Genomic DNA, 24,164 nt, shown 5'->3' on the forward strand with positions numbered 1-24,164 from the left:
TACGACTGGAGAAGAGAGGGAGGGTAGAGAGATACGACTGGAGAAGAGAGGGAGGGTAGAGATACGACTGGAGAAGAGAGGGAGGGTAGAGATACGACTGGAGAAGAGAGGGAGGGTAGAGATACGACTGGAGAAGAGAGGGAGGGTAGAGAGATACGACTGGAGAAGAGAGGGAGGGTAGAGAGATACGACTGGAGAAGAGAGGGAGGGTAGAGAGATACGACTGGAGAAGAGAGGGAGGGACTAGAAGAGATACGACTGGAGAAGAGAGGGAGGGTAGAGAGATACGACTGGAGAAGAGAGGGAGGGTAGAGAGATACGACTGGAGAAGAGAGGGAGGGTAGAGAGATGACTGGAGAAGAGAGGGAGGGTAGAGAGATACGACTGGAGAAGAGAGGGAGGGTAGAGAGATACGACTGGAGAAGAGAGGGAGGGTAGAGAGATACGACTGGAGAAGAGAGGGAGGGTAGAGAGATACGACTGGAGAAGAGAGGGAGGGTAGAGAGATACGACTGAAGTGAGAGAGGGAGGGTCGAGAGATACGACTGGAGAAGAGGGGGAGGGTAGAGAGATACGACTGGAAAAGAGAGGGAGGGTCGAGAGATACGACTGGAGAAGAGAGGGAGGGTCGAGAGATACGACTGGAGAAGAGAGGGAGGGTAGAGAGATACGACTGAAGTGAGAGAGGGCACTAGTGTGTTTACTGTGTACCCCTGTGTTGTGCTATCACGTCCTAACTAACAGCATTAGTGATTTACATGTGTGTGTGTGTGTGTGTGTTAGCTCTAACAGTGTTAAGTGCATTTTAGTGAGAGATCATTAGATTAGACACTGACCTGTCCTCTAATCCAACCATTCCCTGGGATTACAGCCTTTAGTTGCCCCACGGTTATATTTAACACACGTAAATCAAACGAATGCTCGCTTCCATGCACAAACACACACAGAAGAGGGATGTATGATATTGGTTGTCAGTTCTACCCTCTGAGGCAGCGAGAGAGAGAGAACGTCAAAGTAATAAAGAGAGATGTTTCCTGTTTTTAATCACAGCGCTGATATCAAAGAGGACACACATGCACTTCCACAGAACACGGACTGTGTGTGTGTAGCGCGAGTCTTCTCCCATGGTGTCACCGATGTCGGTCCTATACCTGCACTGCAGCTATATGGACCATAGAAATAGAATGCATAGAACGGGCGTCCCAATTCAAGTCAATAATGGCATAAAGGGTGGACTGGTAGGTTTATCCATAGCGAGTGTTCCCATAGGGGCAAAGCAGGAAGTCTAAGCAGGAAGTGTACCCATCAATCGGTGCTGTGAGTTTTTTGAATCAACTCAACTGACATTACAAACAAGCACATTCCATTGCGTCAGCCACATCAGTTATCATTTGAATGAAGATGCTACTTTACCAAGGAAATGATAGCATCACAATACCAGGCAGCCATTGTGAGTGTACACATAAATTCACAATACAAATTGCCAGGATTAGAGGTTCCAAGCCAGTTCTATTCATTCTATTTTTATGTTATGGACCTCGCTTACAGACATTAACACCCACAATTGCATCACCACCCAGGACCCAGATAAGGACACAGATCAGCTGATAAGGTGTGAGAGTGTACAGTCCTATATGTATACTGGGTGTGTACAGTCCTATATGTATACTGGGTGTGTACAGTCCTATATGTATACTGGGTGTGTACAGTCCTATATGTATACTGGGTGTGTACAGTCCTATATGTATACTGGGTGTGTACAGTCCTATATGTATACTGGGTGTGTACAGTCCTATATGTATACTGGGTGTGTACAGTCCTATATGTATACTGGGTGTGTACAGTCCTATATGTATACAGTCCTATATGTATACAGTCCTATATGTATACTGGGTGTGTACAGTCCTATATGTATACTGGGTGTGTACAGTCCTATATGTATACAGTCCTATATGTATACAGTCCTATATGTGTACAGTCCTATATGTATACTGGGTGTGTACAGTCCTATATGTATACTGGGTGTGTACAGTCCTGTATGTATACTGGGTGTGTACAGTCCTATATGTATACTGGGTGTGTACAGTCCTATATGTATACTGGGTGTGTACAGTCCTATATGTATACTGGGTGTGTACAGTCCTATATGTATACTGGGTGTGTACAGTCCTGTATGTATACTGGGTGTGTACAGTCCTATATGTATACCGGGTGTATGTACAGTCCTATATGTATACTGGGTGTGTACAGTCCTATATGTATACTGGGTGTGTACAGTCCTATATGTATACTGGGTGTGTACAGTCCTATATGTATACTGGGTGTGTACAGTCCTATATGTATACTGGGTGTGTACAGTCCTATATGTATACTGTACAGTCCTATATGTATACAGTCCTATATGTATACAGTCCTATATGTATACTGGGTGTGTACAGTCCTATATGTATACTGGGTGTGTACAGTCCTATATGTATACTGGGTGTGTACAGTCCTATATGTATACAGTCCTATATGTATACAGTCCTATATACTGTATACAGTCCTATATGTATACTGGGTGTGTAGTCCTATATGTATACTGGGTGTGTACAGTCCTATATGTATACTGGGTGTGTACAGTCCTATATGTATACAGTCCTATATGTATACTGGGTGTGTACAGTCCTATATGTATACTGGGTGTGTACAGTCCTATATGTATACAGTCCTATATGTATACAGTCCTATATGTATACACAGTCCTATATGTATACAGTCCTATATGTATACCGGGTGTGTACAGTCCTATATGTATACAGTCCTATATGTATACAGTGTGTACAGTCCTATATGTATACCGGGTGTGTACAGTCCTATATGTATACTGGGTGTGTACAGTCCTATATGTATACAGTCCTATATGTATACCGGGTGTGTACAGTCCTATATGTATACTGGTGTGTACAGTCCTATATGTATACTGGGTGTGTACAGTCCTATATGTATACTGGGTGTGTAGTCCTATATGTATACAGTCCTATATGTATACTGGGTGTGTACAGTCCTATATGTATATACAGTCCTATATGTATACTGGGTGTGTACAGTCCTATATGTATACAGTCCTATATGTATACCGGGTGTGTACAGTCCTATATGTATACAGTCCTATATGTATACTGGGTGTGTACAGTCCTATATGTATACAGTCCTATATGTACAGTCCTATATGTATACCGGGTGTGTACAGTCCTATATGTATACAGTCCTATATGTATACAGGGTGTGTACCCTATATGTATACTGGGTGTGTACAGTCCTATATGTATACTGGGTGTGTACAGTCCTATATGTATACTGGGTGTGTACAGTCCTAGTATACCCTATATGTATACTGGGTGTGTACAGTCCTATATACTGGTGTGTACAGTATACTGGGTGTGTACAGTCCTATATGTATACAGTGTATAGTCCTATATGTATACCGGGTGTGTACAGTCCTATATGTATACCGGGTGTGTACAGTCCTATATGTGTACAGTCCTATATGTATACACAGTCCTATATGTATACCGGGTGTGTACAGTCCTATATGTATACCGGGTGTGTACAGTCCTATATGTATACTGGGTGTGTACAGTCCTATATGTATACTGGGTGTGTACAGTCCTATATGTATACCGGGTGTGTACAGTCCTATATGTATACCGGGTGTGTACAGTCCTATATGTATACCGGGTGTGTACAGTCCTATATGTATACCGGGTGTGTACAGTCCTATGTATGGGTATACAGTCCTATATACCGGGTGTGTACAGTCCTATATACCGGGTGTGTACAGTCCTATATGTATACAGTCCTATATGTATACAGTCCTATATGTATACTGGGTGTGTACAGTCCTATATGTATACCGGGTGTGTACAGTCCTATATGTATACCGGGTGTGTACAGTCCTATATGTATACCGGGTGTGTACAGTCCTATATGTATACCGGGTGTGTACAGTCCTATATGTATACCGGGTGTGTACAGTCCTATATGTATACCGGGTGTGTACAGTCCTATATGTATACCGGGTGTGTACAGTCCTATATGTATACCGGGTGTGTACAGTCCTATATGTATACCGGGTGTGTACAGTCCTATATGTATACCGGGTGTGTACAGTCCTATATGTATACCGGGTGTGTACAGTCCTATATGTATACCGGGTGTGTACAGTCCTATATGTATACCGGGTGTGTACAGTCCTATATGTATACCGGGTGTGTACAGTCCTATATGTATACAGTCCCTATATGTATACTGGGTGTGTACAGTCCTATATGTACACAGTCCTATATGTATACCGTGTGTACAGTCCTATATGTATACACAGTCCTATATGTATACACAGTCCTATATGTATACAGTCCTATATGTATACAGTCCAGTCCTATGTATACTGGGTGTGTACAGTCCTATATGTATACAGTCCTATATGTATACAGTCCTATATGTATACTGGGTGTGTACAGTCCTATATGTATACAGTCCTATATGTATACAGTCCTATATGTATACAGTCCTATGTATACTGGGTGTGTACAGTCCTATATGTATACAGTCCCTATATGTATACAGTCCTATATGTATACTGGGTGTGTACAGTCCTATATGTATACAGTCCTATATGTATACAGTCCTATATGTATACTGGGTGTGTACAGTCCTATATGTATACTGGGTGTGTACAGTCCTATATGTATACAGTCCTATATGTATACAGTCCTATATGTATACCGGGTGTGTACAGTCCTATATGTATACAGTCCTATATGTATACAGTCCTATATGTATACAGTACTATATGTATACTGGGTGTATACAGTCCTATATGTATACTGGGTGTGTACAGTCCTATATGTATACAGTCCTATATGTATACAGTCATATGTATACTGGGTGTATACAGTCCTATATGTATACAGTCCTATATATATACAGTCCTATATGTATACTGGGTGTGTACAGTCCTATATGTATACAGTCCTATATGTATACAGTCCTATATGTATACTGGGTGTATACAGTCCTATATGTATACAGTCCTATATATATACAGTCCTATATGTATACTGGGTGTGTACAGTCCTATATGTATACAGTCCTATATGTATACAGTCCTGTATGTATACAGTCCCTATGTATACAGTCCTATATGTATACAGTCCTATATGTATACAGTCCTGTGTACAGTCCTATATGTATACAGTCCTATATGTATACAGTCCTATATGTATACAGTCCTATATGTATACAGTCCTATATGTATACTGGGTGTGTACAGTCCTATATGTATACAGTCCTATATGTATACAGTCCTATATGTATACAGTCCTATATGTATACAGTCCTATATGTATACTGGGTGTGTACAGTCCTATATGTATACAGTCCTATATGTATACAGTCCTATATGTATACAGTCCTATATGTATACTGGGTGTGTACAGTCCTATATGTATACAGTCCTATATGTATACTGGGTGTGTACAGTCCTATATGTATACAGTCCTATATGTACACAGTCCTATATGTACACAGTCCTATATGTATACAGTCCTATATGTACACAGTCCTATATGTACACAGTCCTATATGTACACAGTCCTATATGTACACAGTCCTATATGTACACAGTCCTATATGTACACAGTCCTATATGTATACAGTCCTATATGTATACAGTCCTATATGTATACTGGGTGTGTACAGTCCTATATGTATACAGTCCTATATGTATACAGTCCTATATGTATACTGGGTGTGTACAGTCCTATATGTATACAGTCCTATATGTATACAGTCCTATATGTATACTGGGTGTGTACGGTCCTATATGTATACAGTCCTATATGTACACAGTCCTATATGTATACAGTCCTATATGTATACTGGGTGTGTACAGTCCTATATGTATACAGTCCTATATGTATACAGTCCTATATGTATACTGGGTGTGTACAGTCCTATATGTATACAGTCCTATATGTATACAGTCCTATATGTATACTGGGTGTGTACAGTCCTATATGTATACAGTCCTATATGTATACTGGGTGTGTACAGTCCTATATGTATACAGTCCTATATGTATACCGGGTGTGTACAGTCCTATATGTATACAGTCCTATATGTATACAGTCCTATATGTATACTGGGTGTGTACAGTCCTATATGTATACAGTCCTATATGTATACCGGGTGTGTACAGTCCTATATGTATACAGTCCTATATGTACAGTCCTATATGTATACAGTCCTATATGTATACTGGGTGTGTACAGTCCTATATGTATACAGTCCTATATGTATACTGGGTGTGTACAGTCCTATATGTATACAGTCCTATATGTATACTGGGTGTGTACAGTCCTATATGTATACAGTCCTATATGTATACCGGGTGTGTACAGTCCTATATGTATACAGTCCTATATGTATACCGGGTGTGTACAGTCCTATATGTATACAGTCCTATATGTATACCGGGTGTGTACAGTCCTATATGTATACAGTCCTATATGTATACAGTCCTATATGTATACAGTCCTATATGTATACCGGGTGTGTACAGTCCTATATGTATACTGGGTGTGTACAGTCCTATATGTATACAGTCCTATATGTATACAGTCCTATATGTATACTGGGTGTGTACAGTCCTATATGTATACAGTCCTATATGTATACCGGGTGTGTACAGTCCTATATATATACAGTCCTATATGTATACAGTCCTATATGTATACAGTCCTATATGTATACTGGGTGTATACAGTCCTATATGTATACCGGGTGTGTACAGTCCTATATGTATACAGTCCTATATGTATACAGTCCTATATGTATACTGGGTGTGTACAGTCCTGTATGTATACTGGGTGTATACAGTCCTATATGTATACTGGGTGTATACAGTCATGTATGTATACTGGGTGTATACAGTCCTATATGTATACTGGGTGTATACAGTCCTATATGTATACTGGGTGTATACAGTCCTATATGTATACTGGGTGTATACAGTCCTATATGTATACTGGGTGTGTACAGTCCTATATGTATACAGTCCTATATGTATACTGGGTGTGTACAGTCCTATATGTATACAGTCCTATATGTATACAGTCCTATATGTATACCGGGTGTGTACAGTCCTATATGTATACAGTCCTATATGTATACAGTCCTATATGTATACAGTCCTATATGTATACAGTCCTATATGTATACAGTCCTATATGTATACAGTCCTATATGTATACAGTCCTATATGTATACAGTCCTATATGTATACAGTCCTATATGTATACAGTATGTATACTGGGTGTGTACAGTCCTATATGTATACAGTCCTATATGTATACCGGGTGTGTACAGTCCTATATGTATACAGTCCTATATGTATACAGTCCTATATGTATACCGGGTGTGTACAGTCCTATATGTATACAGTCCTATATGTATACAGTCCTATATGTATACCGGGTGTGTACAGTCCTATATGTATACAGTCCTATATGTATACAGTCCTATATGTTTTCAGTCCTATATGTATACAGTCCTATATGTATACAGTCCTATATGTATACAGTCCTATATGTATACTGGGTGTGTACAGTCCTATATGTATACAGTCCTATATGTATACAGTCCTATATGTATACAGTCCTATATGTATACAGTCCTATATGTATACTGGGTGTGTACAGTCCTATATGTATACAGTCCTATATGTATACAGTCCTATATGTATACAGTCCTATATGTATACTGGGTGTGTACAGTCCTATATGTATACAGTCCTATATGTATACCGGGTGTGTACAGTCCTATATGTATACAGTCCTATATGTATACAGTCCTATATGTATACCGGGTGTGTACAGTCCTATATGTATACAGTCCTATATGTATACAGTCCTATATGTATACCGGGTGTGTACAGTCCTATATGTATACAGTCCTATATGTATACAGTCCTATATGTATACTGGGTGTGTACAGTCCTATATGTATACAGTCCTATATGTATACAGTCCTATATGTATACAGTCCTATATGTATACCGGGTGTGTACAGTCCTATATGTATACCGGGTGTGTACAGTCCTGTATGTATACCGGGTGTGTACAGTCCTGTATGTATATTGGGTGTGTACAGTCCTGATTAAGAAGAGACAATATGATCTACAGAAGCAGGTCTGGCTCCTCTGAGGATATTAACATGCAGGCAGGTGTCATTGTATTTCAAGTCCTCTGTTCATCAATCTATCAATCAAGCAACCAATACATTCCATTAGATTTTTATGTAGCATCATTCATATTGCACGAACAACTGAATGTTGCTGGAGTACCCCCTCATGTGCATTCTAGCAGTAAGTACCCCTGTGGATAGGCCAAGTACCCAGAGGGGTCCTAGTACCCCTGGTTGGGAACCACTGTGCTAAACTAGCATCGCGCACACACATACTGGTATCACACACACACAGACCTTCTTTCTCTCGCCCCTCCATGTGTTCAAAAGGAGGTCGTCCCACTTTCACTCTTTCTTTCTCGTTCACTAACTTCTCTGGCGTGATTGTTAATTGGTGTGGGCTTGGGGAGAATGTGAGCTCTGGCTCAGTCTCTCACGCTGGAAAGAGCGAGATGGGGAAGAGACAGAAAGCGAGAGAAAGGGGAAAGAAAGACAGAGAAAAGAGGGAGAGAAAGGATAGTTAAGTTATAATCATGTCAGGACCTTATTACAGTCGTGTTATGGGCTAAATGCAGTAATTGGTGAATTATACAACTGTAGTTAATCGTATTATCGTCGCCCTGCCATGTTATAATCATGTTATAGGCATAGCCATGGATAGGCCTAGTTATGTAGTTAAGAGACATCTCATAGTCCTGGTTGCAGCTTTGCTCATATAGCTCAGTGTTTAAAGGTGTGCTGAGCTCATTTATTCACATATCAACAGTAACTATTTTCCTTCACACATTCTTGTACAACGATCAACGATCACGAACAAAAGTCTGGGACGGTTTCGTTTTTTTTTACACAGAAGTCTGGATCCTCACATAAGAGGATCCAGGATAAGATAAGAGAGAGAGAGAGAGTGAAAGGAAGAGAGGGGCGATGAGAGAGAGCGAGAGGAAGAGTAAAAGGAAAGAGGGGCGAGAGAGAGAGAGTGAAAGGAAGAGAGAGAGAGAGTGAAAGGAAGAGAGGGGCGATAAGAGAGAGAAAGGAAGAGAGGGGCGATAAGAGAGAGTAAAAGGAAGAGAGGGGCGATAAGAGAGAGAGGAAGAGAGGGGCGATAAGAGAAGGAAGAGAGGGGCAAAGAAGAGAGAGAGAGAGAGAGTGAAAGGAAGAGAGGGGCGATGAGAGAGAGAGTGAAAGGAAGAGAGGGGCGATAAGAGAGAGAGTGAAAGGAAGAGAGGGGCGATAAGAGAGAGAGTGAAAGGAAGAGAGGGGCGATAAGAGAGAGAGAAAGGAAGAGAGGGGCGATAAGAGAGAGAGAGAGAAAGGAAGAGAGGGGCGATAAGAGAGAGAGAGAAAGGAAGAGAGGGGCGATAAGAGAGAGAGTGAAAGGAAGAGAGGGGCGATAAGAGAGAGAGTGAAAGGAAGAGAGGGGCGATAAGAGAGAGAGAGAAAGGAAGAGAGGGGCGATAAGAGAGAGAGAGAAAGGAAGAGAGGGGCGATAAGAGAGAGAGAGTGAAAGGAAGAGAGGGGCGATGAGAGAGAGAGTGAAAGGAAGAGAGGGGCGATGAGAGAGAGAGTGAAAGGAAGAGAGGGGCGATGAGAGAGAGAGTGAAAGGAAGAGAGGGGCGATGAGAGAGAGTGAAAGGAAGAGAGGGGCGATGAGAGAGAGAGTGAAAGGAAGAGAGGGGCGATGAGAGAGAGAGTGAAAGGAAGAGAGGGGCGATGAGAGAGAGAGAAAGGAAGAGAGACGATAAGAGAGAGAGAAAGAGAAGAGAGGGGCGATAAGAGAGAGAGAGAAAGGAAGAGAGGGGCGATAAGAGAGAGAGTGAAAGGAAGAGAGGGGCGATAAGAGAGAGAGTAAAAGGAAGAGAGGGGCGATAAGAGAGAGAGAGTAAAAGGAAGAGAGGGGCGATAAGAGAGAGAGAGAGAGAGAGAGTGAAAGGAAGAGAGAGAGAGTGAAAGGAAGAGAGAGAGAGAGAGAAAGGAAGAGAGGGGCGATAAGAGAGAGAGAGAAAGGAAGAGAGAGAGAGTGAAAGGAAGAGAGGGGCGAGAGAGAGAGAGAGAAAGGAAGAGAGAGGCGATAAGAGAGAGAGAGAAAGGAAGAGAGAGAGATAAGAGAGAGAGAGAGAGATGAAAGGAAGAGAGGGGCGATAAGAGAGAGAGAGAGAGAGAGAGAGAGAGAGAGAGAAAGGAAGAGAGGGGCGATAAGAGAGAGAGAGAGAGAGAGAGGAAAGGAAGAGAGGGGCGATAAGAGAGAGAGAGAGAGAGAGAGTGAAAGGAAGAGAGGGGCGATAAGAGAGAGAGAGAGAGAGAGAGAGAGAGAGAGAGAGAGGGGCGATAAGAGAGAGAGAGAGAGAGAGAGAGAGTGAAAGGAAGAGAGGGGCGATAAGAGAGAGAGAGAGAGAGAGTGAAAGGAAGAGAGGGGCGATAAGAGAGAGAGAGAGAGAGAGAAAGGAAGAGAGGGGCGATAAGAGAGAGAGAGAATGAGAGAAAGATAAGAAGAGAGGAGAGAGAGAGAGAGAGAGAGAAGAGAGGGGCGTGAGAGAGAGAGAGAGAAAGAAGAGAGATAAGAGAGAGAGAGATGAGTGAAAGGAAGAGAGGGGCGATAAGAGAGAGAGATGAGAGAGAAGAGAGGGGCGAGAGAGAGAGAAGAGTGAAAGGAAGAGAGAGACGATAAGAGAGAGAGAGAGAGAGAGAATGAGAGAAAGGAAGAGAGAGAGAGAGAGAGATGAGAGAAAGGAAGAGAGGGGGCGATGAGAGAGAGAGAATGAGTGAAAGGAAGAGAGGGGCGATAAGAGAGAGAGAATGAGTGAAAGGAAGAGAGGGGCGATAAGAGAGAGAATGAGTGAAAGGAAGAGAGGGGCGATGAGAGAGAGAGAATGAGTGAAAGGAAGAGAGGGGCGATGAGAGAGAGAGAATGAGTGAAAGGAAGAGAGGGGCGATGAGAGAGAGAGAATGAGTGAAAGGAAGAGAGGGGCGATGAGAGAGAGAGAATGAGTGAAAGGAAGAGAGGGGCGATGAGAGAGAGAGAATGAGTGAAAGGAAGAGAGGGGCGATGAGAGAGAGAGAATGAGTGAAAGGAAGAGAGGGGCGATGAGAGAGAGAGAATGAGTGAAAGGAAGAGAGGGGCGATGAGAGAGAGAGAATGAGTGAAAGGAAGAGAGGGCATGAGAGAGAGAGAATGAGGAAAGGAAGAGAGGGGCGATGAGAGAGAGAGAAATGAGTGAAAGGAAGAGAGGGGCGATGAGAGAGAGAGAATGAGTGAAAGGAAGAGAGGGGCGATGAGAGAGAGAGAATGAGTGAAAGGAAGAGAGGGGCGATGAGAGAGAGAGAATGAGTGAAAGGAAGAGAGGGGCGATAAGAGAGAGAGCGAGAGTGAAAGGAAGAGAGGGGCGATGAGAGAGAGAGAATGAGTGAAAGGAAGAGGGGGCGATAAGAGAGAGAGAGAATGAGTGAAAGGAAGAGAGGGGCGATGAGAGAGAGAGAATGAGTGAAAGGAAGAGGGGGCGATAAGAGAGAGAGAGAAATGAGTGAAAGGAAGAGAGGGGCGATGAGAGAGAGAGAGTGAGTGAAAGGAAGAGAGGGGCGATGAGAGAGAGAGAGTGAGTGAAAGGAAGAGAGGGGCGATAAGAGAGAGAGAGAGTGAGTGAAAGGAAGAGAGGGGCGATAAGAGAGAGAGAGAGAGTGAGTGAAAGGAAGAGAGGGGCGATAAGAGAGAGAGAGAGTGAGTGAAAGGAAGAGAGGGGCGATAAGAGAGAGAGAGAGTGAGTGAAAGGAAGAGAGGGGCGATGAGAGAGAGAGAGTGAGTGAAAGGAAGAGAGGGGCGATAAGAGAGAGAGAGAGTGAGTGAAAGGAAGAGAGGGGCGATAAGAGAGAGAGAGAGAGTGAGTGAAAGGAAGAGAGGGGCGATAAGAGAGAGAGAGGAAGAGAGGGGCGATGAAAGGAAAGAAGAGAGGGGCGATAAGAGAGAGAGCGAGAATGAGTGAAAGGAAGAGAGGGGCGATGAGAGAGAGAGAATGAGTGAAAGGAAGAGAGGGGCGATAAGAGAGAGAGAAACGAGAAAAGGAAGAGAGGGGCGATAAGAGAGAGAGCGAAACGAGTGAAAGGAAGAGAGGGGCGATAAGAGAGAGAGAGAATGAGTGAAAGGAAGAGAGGGGCGATAAGAGAGAGAGAGAATGAGTGAAAGGAAGAGAGGGGTGATAAGAGAGAGAGAAAATGAGTGAAAGGAAGAAGGGGTGCGAAAAGAGAGAGCGAGGACCACAAATAAAAGAGGGGACAAGAGCCCTAGAGCACAAAAAACTATACATACCTTGAAACATCAGGAAGAAGGGGCAAAGGTGTGAACGATCTGAGAGACAGAGAAAGGAAAAAGAAGGGGCATAAGAACATACCAATTAGATTTGGCTAAAAATACTTGAAAGGAAGAGCCCATTGCCCTTTAGAGTGAGGTCTGGGGTCCGCTCACCAACCAAGACTTCACAAATGAAAGGAAAATTGAGAGGGGCGATAAGCAAGAATATCCTCCGTGTACAACGGAAAGACCAAATAATGCATGAGAGAGAGGAAGAGAAAAGAGAAAGCGAGCCATCACCTACAGAGATATGAACCTGGAGAAGAGTCCCCTAAGCAAACTGGTCCTGGGGCTCTGTTCAAAACACAAACACAGACAGTGCCCCAGGACAACAGCACAATGAGAGACCAAATCATGAGAAAACAAAAGATAATTACTTAACACATTGGAAAGAATTAACAAAAACAGAGCAAACTAGAATGCTATTTGGCCCTAAGAGAGAGAGACACAGCGGCAGAATACCTGACCACTGAGACTGACCCAAAAATTAAGGAAAGCTTTGACTATGACAGACTCAGTGAGCATAGCCTTGATTGAGAAGAGGCCGTAGGCAGACATGGCTCTAAGAGAAGACAGGCTATGTGCTCACTGAAACAAAAATGAGGTGGAAACTGAGCTGCACTTCCTAACCTCCTGCCCAATGTATGACCAGATTAGGAGACATATTTCCCCAGATCACACAGATCCAAAAGAAGAAAACATATAATTTTGAAAACTCCCATACATACTGGGTGAAAGGAAGACAGGGTGCCATCACAGCAGAAGATTTGTGACCTGTTGCCAGGAAAAGGGCAACCAGTGAAGAACAAACACCATTGTAAATACAACCCATATTTATGCTGTGTCCTTTAATTATTTGTACAAGAGGGGCTGTTATTTTTGTTGTTTTTCAGAGAGAGAGTGAAAGGAAGAGTTTAACACATGCGAATAAAGCCCTTGAATTGAGAGTGAAAGGAAGAGAGGGGCGATAAGAGAGTGAAAGAGAGAAAGGAAGAGAGGGAGGGGCGATAAGAGAGAGGAAAGGAAGAGAGGGGCGATGAGAGAGTGAAAGGAAGAGAGGGGCGATGAGAGAGTGAAAGGAAGAGAGGGGCGATGAGAGAGTGAAAGGAAGAGAGGGGCGATGAGAGAGTGAAAGGAAGAGAGGGGCGATGAGAGAGTGAAAGGAAGAGAGGGGCGATGAGAGAGTGAAAGGAAGAGAGGGGCGATGAGAGAGTGAAAGGAAGAGAGGGGCGATGAGAGAGTGAAAGGAAGAGAGGGGCGATGAGAGAGTGAAAGGAAGAGAGGGGCGATGAGAGAGTGAAAGGAAGAGAGGGGCGATGAGAGAGTGAAAGGAAGAGAGGGGCGATGAGAGAGTGAAAGGAAGAGAGGGGCGATGAGAGAGTGAAAGGAAGAGAGGGGCGATGAGAGAGTGAAAGGAAGAGAGGGGCGATGAGAGAGTGAAAGGAAGAGAGGGGCGATGAGAGAGTGAAAGGAAGAGAGGGGCGATGAGAGAGTGAAAGGAAGAGAGGGGCGATGAGAGAGTGAAAGGAAGAGAGGGGCGATGAGAGAGTGAAAGGAAGAGAGGGGCGATGAGAGAGTGAAAGGAAGAGAGGGGCGATGAGAGAGTGAAAGGAAGAGAGGGGCGATGAGAGAGTGAAAGGAAGAGAGGGGCGATGAGAGAGTGAAAGGAAGAGAGGGGCGATGAGAGAGTGAAAGGAAGAGAGGGGCGATGAGAGAGTGAAAGGAAGAGAGGGGCGATGAGAGAGAGAGAGTGAAAGGAAGAGAGGGGCGATGAGAGAGAGAGAGAGTGAAAGGAAGAGAGGGGCGATGAGAGAGAGAATGAGTGAAAGGAAGAGAGGGGCGATGAGAGAGAGAATGAGTGAAAGGAAGAGAGGGGCGATGAGAGAGAGAGAATGAGTGAAAGGAAGAGAGGGGCGATGAGAGAGAGAATGAGTGAAAGGAAGAGAGGGGCGATGAGAGAGAGAGAGTGAAAGGAAGAGAGGGGCGATGAGAGAGAGAGAGAGTGAAAGGAAGAGAGGGGCGATGAGAGAGAGAGAGTGAAAGGAAAGGGGGCGAAGAGAGGGCGAGATGAAAGAGAGAGAGAGAGAGAGAGAGAAAGGAAGAGAGGGGCGATAAGAGAGAGCGAGAGAGAGAGTGAAAGGAAGAGAGGGGCGATAAGAGAGAGCGAGAGAGAGAGTGAAAGGAAGAGAGGGGCGATAAGAGAGAGAGAGAGAGAGTGAAAGGAAGAGAGGGGCGATAAGAGAGAGAGCGAGAGTGAAAGGAAGAGAGGGGCGATAAGAGAGAGCGAGAGTGAAAGGAAGAGAGGGGCGATAAGAGAGAGCGAGAGTGAAAGGAAGAGAGGGGCGATAAGAGAGAGCGAGAGTGAAAGGAAGAGAGGGGCGATAAGAGAGAGCGAGAGTGAAAGGAAGAGAGGGGCGATAAGAGAGAGCGAGAGTGAAAGGAAGAGAGGGGCGATAAGAGAGAGAGAGAGAGAGTGAAAGGAAGAGAGGGGCGATAAGAGAGAGAGAGAGAGTGAAAGGAAGAGAGGGGCGATAAGAGAGAGAGAGAGTGAAAGGAAGAGAGGGGCGATAAGAGAGAGAGAGAGTGAAAGGAAGAGAGGGGCGATAAGAGAGAGAGAGAGGAAAGGAAGAGAGGGGGGATAAGAGAGAGAGAGAGAAAGGAAGAGAGGGGCGATAAGAGAGAGAGAGAGAGAAAGGAAGAGAGGGGCGATAAGAGAGAGAATGAGAGAGTGAAAGGAAGAGAGGGGCGATAAGAGAGAGGATGAGAGAGAGAGTGAAAGGAAGAGAGGGGCGATAAGAGAGAGAATGAGAGAGAGTGAAAGGAAGAGAGGGGCGATAAGAGAGAATGAGAGAGAGTGAAAGGAAGAGAGGGGCGATAAGAGAGAGGAGAGAGAGAGTGAAAGGAAGAGAGGGGCGATAAGAGAGAGGTTGAGAGAGAGTGAAAGGAAGAGAGGGGCGATAAGAGAGAATGAGAGAGAGAGTGAAAGGAAGAGAGGGGCGATAAGAGAGAATGAGAGAGTGAAAGGAAGAGGGGTTCAGACAGAAATGAGCGACAGAACAAGAGTAAGACAACAAGAGAGACAGAATGAGAGAACGAGACAAACCGAGAAGGAGGAAAATATGGCTCGGCAGGTAGGTGCTAAATCTGTACGTGTTCTAACATGGCTAGGAGGTGTTTTACAGGGGAAAGTGAGAGGGAAAACAACGGAGTATAAACCCTCAAACTAACAATATAGTCTAGCCTATAGTATACAGCAACGTTGATCGTGGAGGGAGAAAGCTTGAGTCTATGCCTATTATTATTATTAACTCAGATAGCCGGCCCGTGATTGGTCTGTGTCAGCACGTGGTCCTGTGTGACGACAAATGTAGTTGTAAGAATGGATCACTATTTAATTCTATATCTCGATTTGTAGCGAATTTTAAAATAGTTCACCATGGGGATCGAACAGGATCCTAAGAAACTCATTTTAGAGTCCAAAATGGACGTCAACATTTTTTGGGGAGAGTGTTTCTGGCGATCGCAATTTACATAGGCTTTCTAGGGCAGACCAGAGCTTTTGTCACCGGTAGGTTACGACGCAGTAGCCGACTAGCAGAGCTTGTGACTTCACGCTTCAGACCGGACACTAGGGGCCTGGTCTATCTATCCATGTCCTTAGGACGTTGGGAAATGCCTTCAAAACTGGCCAATGGGGAGCAATAGTGAGTTCCATTACCATCAAGTAGCCTTGGGTTTTGCAATGGCGTGGACTGGCGTGGACTGGGGTGCCAGATGGGGTGGACTGGGGTGGACTGGGGTGCCAGATGGGGTGGACTGGGGTGCCAGATGGGGTGGACTGGGGTGCCAGATGGGGTGGACTGGGGTGCCAGATGGGGTGGACTGGGGTGACAGATGGGGTGGACTGGCGTGGACTGGGGTGCCAGATGGGGTGGACTGGGGTGACAGATGGGGTGGACTGGGGTGACAGATGGGGTGGACTGGGGTGACAGATGGGGTGGACTGGGGTGACAGATGGGGTGGACTGGGGTGACAGATGGGCGTAATCCCATGATTCTGGATTGGCGTATTTTTTATTTTATGATAATCCCAAACTTTATTCAGAATGCGTGTCTAAACTTAACCCTTAACTTCAATTTGATGTTTGGAGAAACGGAACGATAGAGCAGCAGAAGCAACAAAAACATTCTGAAATTGAAATGTGATGTTTGGAGAATGCCTAATTCTGCAGTGAGACAGAGCTTTTTGATAACAGAGATGATTGCAGAGGACTGTAGAGTGAGATGGCTCGAGTCTACTCCAGCTCCAATGTGCATGCACACAAACAAACACAGACGCACAACTCAACCTGAGCTCAGCTGTCAATCAGAGCTTTGTTGCCTGCAGTGATAACAGGGCACAGCTCTGCTGGTTACCAAGCATTCTCACAAGGGTGTCAAAACACTGCAATGACACCCCATAATAATAACCCAGAACAATCCAGCTACAAAGGATGAAACCAGAGACTGATATACGGTCGGTTTAGAGTTGTCCTCTAAAAGTTGGGGAAAGCTTTAGGGAAGGTAAGCTGATCTTAGATCTGTGCCTACAGGTAACTTCTACTGGAGAGAGCCAAAACACATGGGACAGAGGAAAAGCCAAAGGAACATGATCCCAAATAAACATTATAACCAATAAGGAAGTTACTACAACTGAGAAAAAAATAGGAGGAAGGGTTTGGGTAAATGTTTGGATATTGGTTAAGGGTTAGTCTAGTGGTTTAAATGGGATGTGGTTGTCGACTGGGACTGTCTATTACGAGGGCAATCCAATCTTACCCTGAGGTCCGGACTACTCCTGGTTTTCTCATGTATAAATAAGTCCCCTATTAGAGGGGAAGAATGATAAAAGCAATGGAACTGGCTTCGAGGTAGAGATTTGAATTTGAGTGTTTTAGAGGTTTCACTCAGAGCAAGATGGCTGGAGCCATCATCACAGAAGAACTAACTGCAGCCATAATGCACATGAAGCACTTCTCATGTGGGTTATTATCAATAGATACAGCCAGAGTGGAGTCAAAGGCTATGTCTCAACAGTCTAGTTGCTTCCTCTCATCTTCTCCTTCAACGAGGTTGAGACTGACCAGTGAAGCCGTCAAACACACACACAGGGTTAATGTCACCCTCCAATCAACCCAATTGCCACCATTTGATTGGTCTAATTCATTGATTTGACAATGGAGATTGAGCACCTATGCACCACCAATAGATTGAACCCCATCCACAAAACTATCCAGCTATAATGATAAGAACTAAGTTCTATTTACATTTTCAGCATATGACTGTTGTATCAAAATCATACTAGGAATAAAACATTGCTACCTACATCTGATGATAACCTCGAGTCAAAATTAGCTCATTTAACCAAGGCACAGAAATCGACTGAAGTCTCGAATTAAGAAATGGGATAATGGAATAGAAATGGAAGAATGTCAGACTGGGAGCCTCCATATCCACGTACGAGTTAACGAGATAGTAATGTTATACATCTACTGAATCAGGATAGGCCCAGAAATAGTGATTGCACATCGCTCAGCCAGCTTGCTAGCATGGACTAACGTTAGCCGATAAAAGTGCTATGGTCATCTTTTGCATTCACAGATTGTGCAGTCACTAACGTTACTCATTTAGAAAATAGTCTCATCTGAACTGATTTATGCATCGTAAAGTAAACCACAATCAAGTGCATGCATCATATGCCTTAGGGCCATAGGGGAACCTTCCAGCTAGCCATCTAGCTAGCTGACCTAGCCACAGTCCAGAGAGCAAGAATGCATGCCACGCCACGGTATTGTTTACATAGCTAGCACGCTCGGATTGTGTCCTATTTTAACAGCACGGAAACGATTAGTACGTTACATGTTTTACTTAACAATCAACTCTAGCGTTGAGCTGTTTCCATGAAATCTATCTAGAATTAGCTAGCAATCCGACAGTGAGTTGTTTGATGTCCCATTCCATTGGCTATCTAATTAGCTGGCTAGCTAGCTTGATCGCTCGCGCACCTGTCGTTGTGATTTAGCTATTTTTATACAGGTAAATTGTAGTAAATATCTTAGCTATGTATTCAATGTGTTTTCTTTGCATACGTCGAACGTAAGCACGGTGGTTAGTTAGCTAATTTCGGTGTGCAGTCGGTTATAAAGCTAATCAAACGTGAGTTGGCATGTGTCTGTCGACTGTGGGGAGTGGGGCTGCTACCGGAGTCGCGAGTTCTCCTACCTGGATGACATGGTTAGTTACATTATAATGAGTGTGTAACAAATGCACGACATCTCTCACACCATTAAATCTGCATAACAGCCACTGTTGTTCCGAACCATTATAGCTTCTACAAATGAGCAACAACATCTGGGAGAATGTTTAGTTGAAAACCTCCCCCCACCCCACCAACGCGCCGATACCAAAAATACAGTGCTCAATCGGGAACAATGTCCCTCCATCTCGACTTGAAGGAGCGGCTCTTTTGCTGTCCCAGGCGTGTTCGTTTTCGGGCTTACCAGATTTAAAGAACGCCGCTATATCGGCCGCGTCCTTTGACGTCTCCTCCGCTCCGTCGCCAGAGCTCATGATGGTGGCCCAACTAAATTCCCAATGCGCTGGGGTAATTCCTGCCAACGTTATCAATATAAAAAATCTGTTCGCTTTCGGAAAGCGTGGGCCAAGACACAGGGGCGGGCAGGATCGCTCCTAGATGCTACTGCCATCAGCAAACCTCCATCTTGGGTAATAGCTACAAATGCACAGCTGGGCGGCCGCCGGGTTCCTCCTCCGAGTCGAAAGGAGAGTTGTTGTGGAGGGGGGGCACGGGATTCGGGAAGGGATGGGTCTATGTTCGGTGAATCTCCGAGAGACTTCGGAAACGTGCAGACAGAGGACGGGCGATCGGGTTGACCCGTGACAACTGCAGTGTCTGTGAATCATTAATGGGTATGACAGCGATTTGTGCCTTTTTAAATCAGTGTGCACTGTGCAGATTGGCCTACAAGGTAAACATTAATATTGCATATACACAGTGTTTTGGATATCATGTTAGGACACGAATTAATGCATGTGTTGATTGTTGATCTGATTCTCTCAATCACAAATGTTAGGTTGCAGAATAAACTCATTCGGATTTGGTCAGTGTAGCCTAACAAATAGTCATTTGAAAGGCCTACTGAAGACCCTATAAAGACAACTACAAGAATATCATAAGTCTACTTTAACTAGCCTACTCTCTGCAGGATTTGTTTAGGGTGAGATTCTATCTCCAGGCCATCAGACTGTTAAACAGTAACAACTAGCCAGCCCGCCCAGTACCTTAGTCACTGTTACCTACAGGTAACCAACCACCTGGTACTCAACCCTTCACCTTAGAGACTGCCGCCCTATGTACATTGTCATTGAACACTAGTCACTTTAATAATGTTTACATACTGTTTTACCCACTTCATACTGCATAATAGTCATGGCTCATCCTATATACAGTGCCTTCAGAAAGCTTTCACACCCCTTGACATTTTCCACATTTTGTTGTGTTACAGTATGAATTTAAATTGATTAAATGTAGTTAATGGCCTACACACAATACCCCATAATGTCAAAGTGGAATTATGTTTATACATATTTGTTTTACAAATTAATTCAAAATGAAACACTGAAATGTATTGAATCAATAACTATTCAATCACATTGTTAAGTTCAGGAGTATACTTTTGCTTATACATAATAAGTTGCATGGACTCACTCTGTGTGTAATAATAGTGTTTAACATTATTTTTGAATGACTACCTCATCTCTGTACCCCACACATACAATTATCTGTAAGGTCCCTCAGTCGAGCAGTGAATTTAAAACACAGACCAGGGAGGTTTTCCAATGCCCCTTAAAGAAAGGCACCTACTTGTATATGGGGGAAAAAGAAGCAGACATTGAATATCCCTTTGAGCATGGCAAAGTTATTAATTACACTTTGGATGGTGTATCAATACACCCAGTCACTACAAAGTTATAGGCGTCCTTCCTAACTCAGTTGCCGGAGAGGAAAGAAACAGTTCAGGGATTTCACCAATGGTGATTTTTAAACAGTTAGAGTTAAATGGCTGTGATAGGAGATAACTGAGGATGGATCAACAACATTGTAGTTAACCTAAGTGACAGAGTGAAAAGAAGGAAGCCTGTACAGAATTCAAATATTTCAAAACATGCATCCTGTTTGAATTAAGTAAAACTGCAAAAAATGTGGCAAAGAAATTCACTTTATTTCCTGAGTACAAAGTGTTATGTTTGGGGCAAATCCAACACAACACATATCATGTTTTCATGCGTGGTGTTGGCTGCATCATGTTATGGGTATGCTTGTCATCGGCAAGGTCTGGGAAGTTTTTTTTATGATATAAAGAAATGGAATAGAGCTAAGCAAAGGCAAAACCCTAGAGGAAAACATGGTTCAGTCTGCTTTCCTACAGACACTGGGAGACAAATTCATATTTCAGCAGGACAATAACCTCAAACACAAGGCCAAATATACACTGGAGTTGCTTACCAAGACAACATTGAATGTTCCTGAGTGGCCTAGATACAGTTTTCACTTAAATCTATGGCAAGACATGAAAATGGCTGTCTTGCAATGATCAACAACTAACTTGACAGAGTTGGAATAATTCAAAAAAGAATAATGTGCAAATATTGTATAATCCGTGTGTGTAAAGCTCTTAGAGATGTACCCAGAAAGAGCTATAATCGCTGCCAAAGGTGATTTTAACATGTAACGTAAACTCACCCCATTCTGTACAAATGTGCGCAACCGCAACATTCAAACGAGGCTACAAAGAAAACTAATGGGACTGTAGCGACTGTGTTGACGTCAAAATCGGGGGTGTGAACTAGGTTACTATTCCAGCGTTGATCGACATGGTAATGGCTCTATAGTATTGGAGAAAAGTTGAAAAAACTGACCCTCCGTTACATAGTGACATGTCATGTCGTAACGTACAGCACGCGTAAAGCAACTATTTCTGTCTTACAATCTCTCTCCACCAGGTGTAGCACTTCTCTCATCCTTTAAAAACAGGAAATGGACAGTGACGGGTGTAAAGGGGGGGATATCTAGTCATTGTTTTGCGTCATCACCGCATGCGATCATCATTCTCAAAGCTGCTGTTTACTTCTAAGATCACTTTAGCACCGCCCTAAAAACCCCATCCAAATTCGACACAAACCTTCAAATAGGTATGTAATGACACATTATATAAACTCTTTATAGTGTTTTATTTACATTTTAGAGGCGATAAGGTGATAAGTTGGACAGATCTCTCGGAGGACCTGAGCCCTAGGACCATGCCCCAGGACTACCTGACATGATGACTCCTTGCTGTCCCCAGTCCACCTGGCCATGCTGCTGCTCCAGTTTCAACTGGCCTGGGCCCTAGGACCATGTCCCAGGACTACCTGACATGATGACTCCTTGCTGTCCCCAGTCCACCTGGCCATGCTGCTGCTCCAGTTTCAACTGTTCTGCCTTACTATTATTCAACCATGCTGGTCATTTATGAACATTTGAACATCTTGGCCACGTTCTGTTATAATCTCCACCCGGCACAGCCAGAAGAGGACTGGCCACCCCACATATACTCTCTCTAATTCTCTCTTTCTTTCTCTCTCTCGGAGGACCTGAGCCCTAGGACCGTGCCCCAGGACTACCTGACATGATGGCTCCTTGCTGTCCCCAGTCCACCTGACTGTGCTGCTGCTCCAGTTTCAACTGTTCTGCCTTATTATTATTCGACCATGCTGGTCATTTATGAACATTTGAACATCTTGGTCATGTTCTGTTATAATCTCTACCCGGCACAGTCAGAAGAGGACTGGCCACCCCACATAGCCCGGTTCCTCTCTAGGTTTCTTCCTAGGTTTTGGCCTTTCTAGGGAGTTTTTCCTAGCCACCGTGCTTTTACACCTGCATTGTTTGCTGTTTGGGGGTTTAGGCTGGGTTTCTGTACAGCACTTTGAGATATCAGCTGATGTACGAAGGGCTATATAAATAAATTTGATTTGATTTGAGATCGAGTGAAAAAAAGCAATTTTCCCAAACAATATCTCTCCTTCTCACTATCACGCATTAGTTTCGCTTCCCCACCCGCCATTTTTAAAAGGACCCTACGGGGCTCATTGCCTTCTTGAATCATGCAGAAACGGGCAGCATGTGGGTCATGTAATTGATTCTGTTGGAAAGGGGAGAAATTGTGCTTTACAGTGGTATTGACATTATAGTTGATCTGGAAGTATTACGTTTTTGGGGCGCTAAAATAAGGGCAATTGTACGGACCAAGCCGATATTCAAGTTTACGTTATTGACTCAGAGGCTGAATACTTAATTAAGATAGTGTTTCATTTTCATTAATTAAAAAAAAAAAAAAAAATCTTCCACTTTGACATTATAGAGTATTTTATTTAGATCTTTGACAAAAATGTACAATTAAATCAATTTTAATCCCACATTGTAAAATAACAAAATGTGGAAAAATAAATACTTTCTGAAGGCACTGTAACAGCTCTGGTCCTGGAAACATACAGGGTGTACAGGCTTTGGTTCCCCGCTCAGCACTAACCCAATGTATTGTTCAAATTCTTGGATGAATAAAGGTTTACATTGAACAATGCTCCCCTGCAAGATCAATTTCAGAGCTGATTCATGTGTCCCCTTTATAGCTAATGCTCAGTGTTTAGATTAGAAAATGCTAAATAAATGTTTGTGTGTTGCAACAGGTTAACTATATAAGGTAGCACACCTTTCCTGCAATCAAATGACCAAAGCACCCTCTAGTGGCCTCATGGGTGGAATATTATACATATTTTTCATAATTTCATAATAAATTAACATTAAATGTTTTGTTGTCAAAAAATCTGGTGTCTATGTCAAAGGATTTTGTTAAATTTCAGTCTTCTTGTCACGATTTTCATGTGGTGAAGGAGAGTCGGACCAAACTGCAGCGTGTATATTGCGATCCATGTTTAATCACACAACGTAAACACGAATAAACACTACAAAACAATAAACGAACCGAAAACAGCCTATACTTGTGTCAACTAACACAGCACAAGGACATCAAGACACTCAGGACAATCACCCACAATACAACCAAAGAATATGGCTGCCTAAATATGGTTCCCAATCAGAGACAACGATAAACACCTGCGTCTGATTGAGAACCACTTCAGACAGCCATAGACTAACCTAGAACACCCCACTAAGCTACAATCCCACTATCTACACACCACATACAAAAACCCATGTCACACCCTGGCCTGACCAAATACATGAAGAAAAACACAAAATACTACGACCAGGGCGTGCGTGACACTTCTATGGTGCACACTACCGGTCAAAAGTTTGAGAACACCTACTCATTCAAGGGTTTTTCTTTATTTTTACTATTTTCTACATTGTAGAATAATAGTTAAGACATCAAAACTATAACATAACACATGTAGAAACCAAAAAAGTGTTAAATAAATCAACATATATTTGAGATTGTTCATTTGCCTTGATGACAGCTTTGCACACTCTTGGCATTCAC

At 43.4% G+C, this 24,164-nt stretch overlaps 1 protein-coding gene across 4 annotated transcripts in view; it reads right to left on the reverse strand.

Moving 5' to 3' along the window:
• The window catches only part of LOC118379232 (triple functional domain protein-like), a 129,909-nt gene extending 110,333 nt beyond the window's left edge, over nucleotides 1-19,576 (reverse strand). Inside the window, exons 1-2 of one of the 4 annotated variants that reach the window (XM_052470086.1) lie at nucleotides 19,104-19,574; nucleotides 8,524-8,664 (exon numbers count right to left, since the gene is read on the reverse strand). In XM_052470086.1, coding sequence (XP_052326046.1) covers nucleotides 8,524-8,545 — 22 coding nt within the window. In that variant the 5' untranslated portion in view covers nucleotides 8,546-8,664; nucleotides 19,104-19,574. Of the gene's footprint in view, nucleotides 1-8,523; nucleotides 8,665-19,103 lie in introns of all 4 variants that reach the window. The other 3 variants (XM_052470083.1, XM_052470085.1, XM_052470084.1) reach the window with 3 other exon arrangements.
• Between the last annotated feature and the right edge of the window lie 4,588 nt (nucleotides 19,577-24,164).

This window comes from Oncorhynchus keta, chromosome 19, assembly GCF_023373465.1.
Source record: "Oncorhynchus keta strain PuntledgeMale-10-30-2019 chromosome 19, Oket_V2, whole genome shotgun sequence".
In the NCBI taxonomy this organism is placed as follows: Eukaryota; Metazoa; Chordata; class Actinopteri; order Salmoniformes; family Salmonidae; genus Oncorhynchus; species Oncorhynchus keta.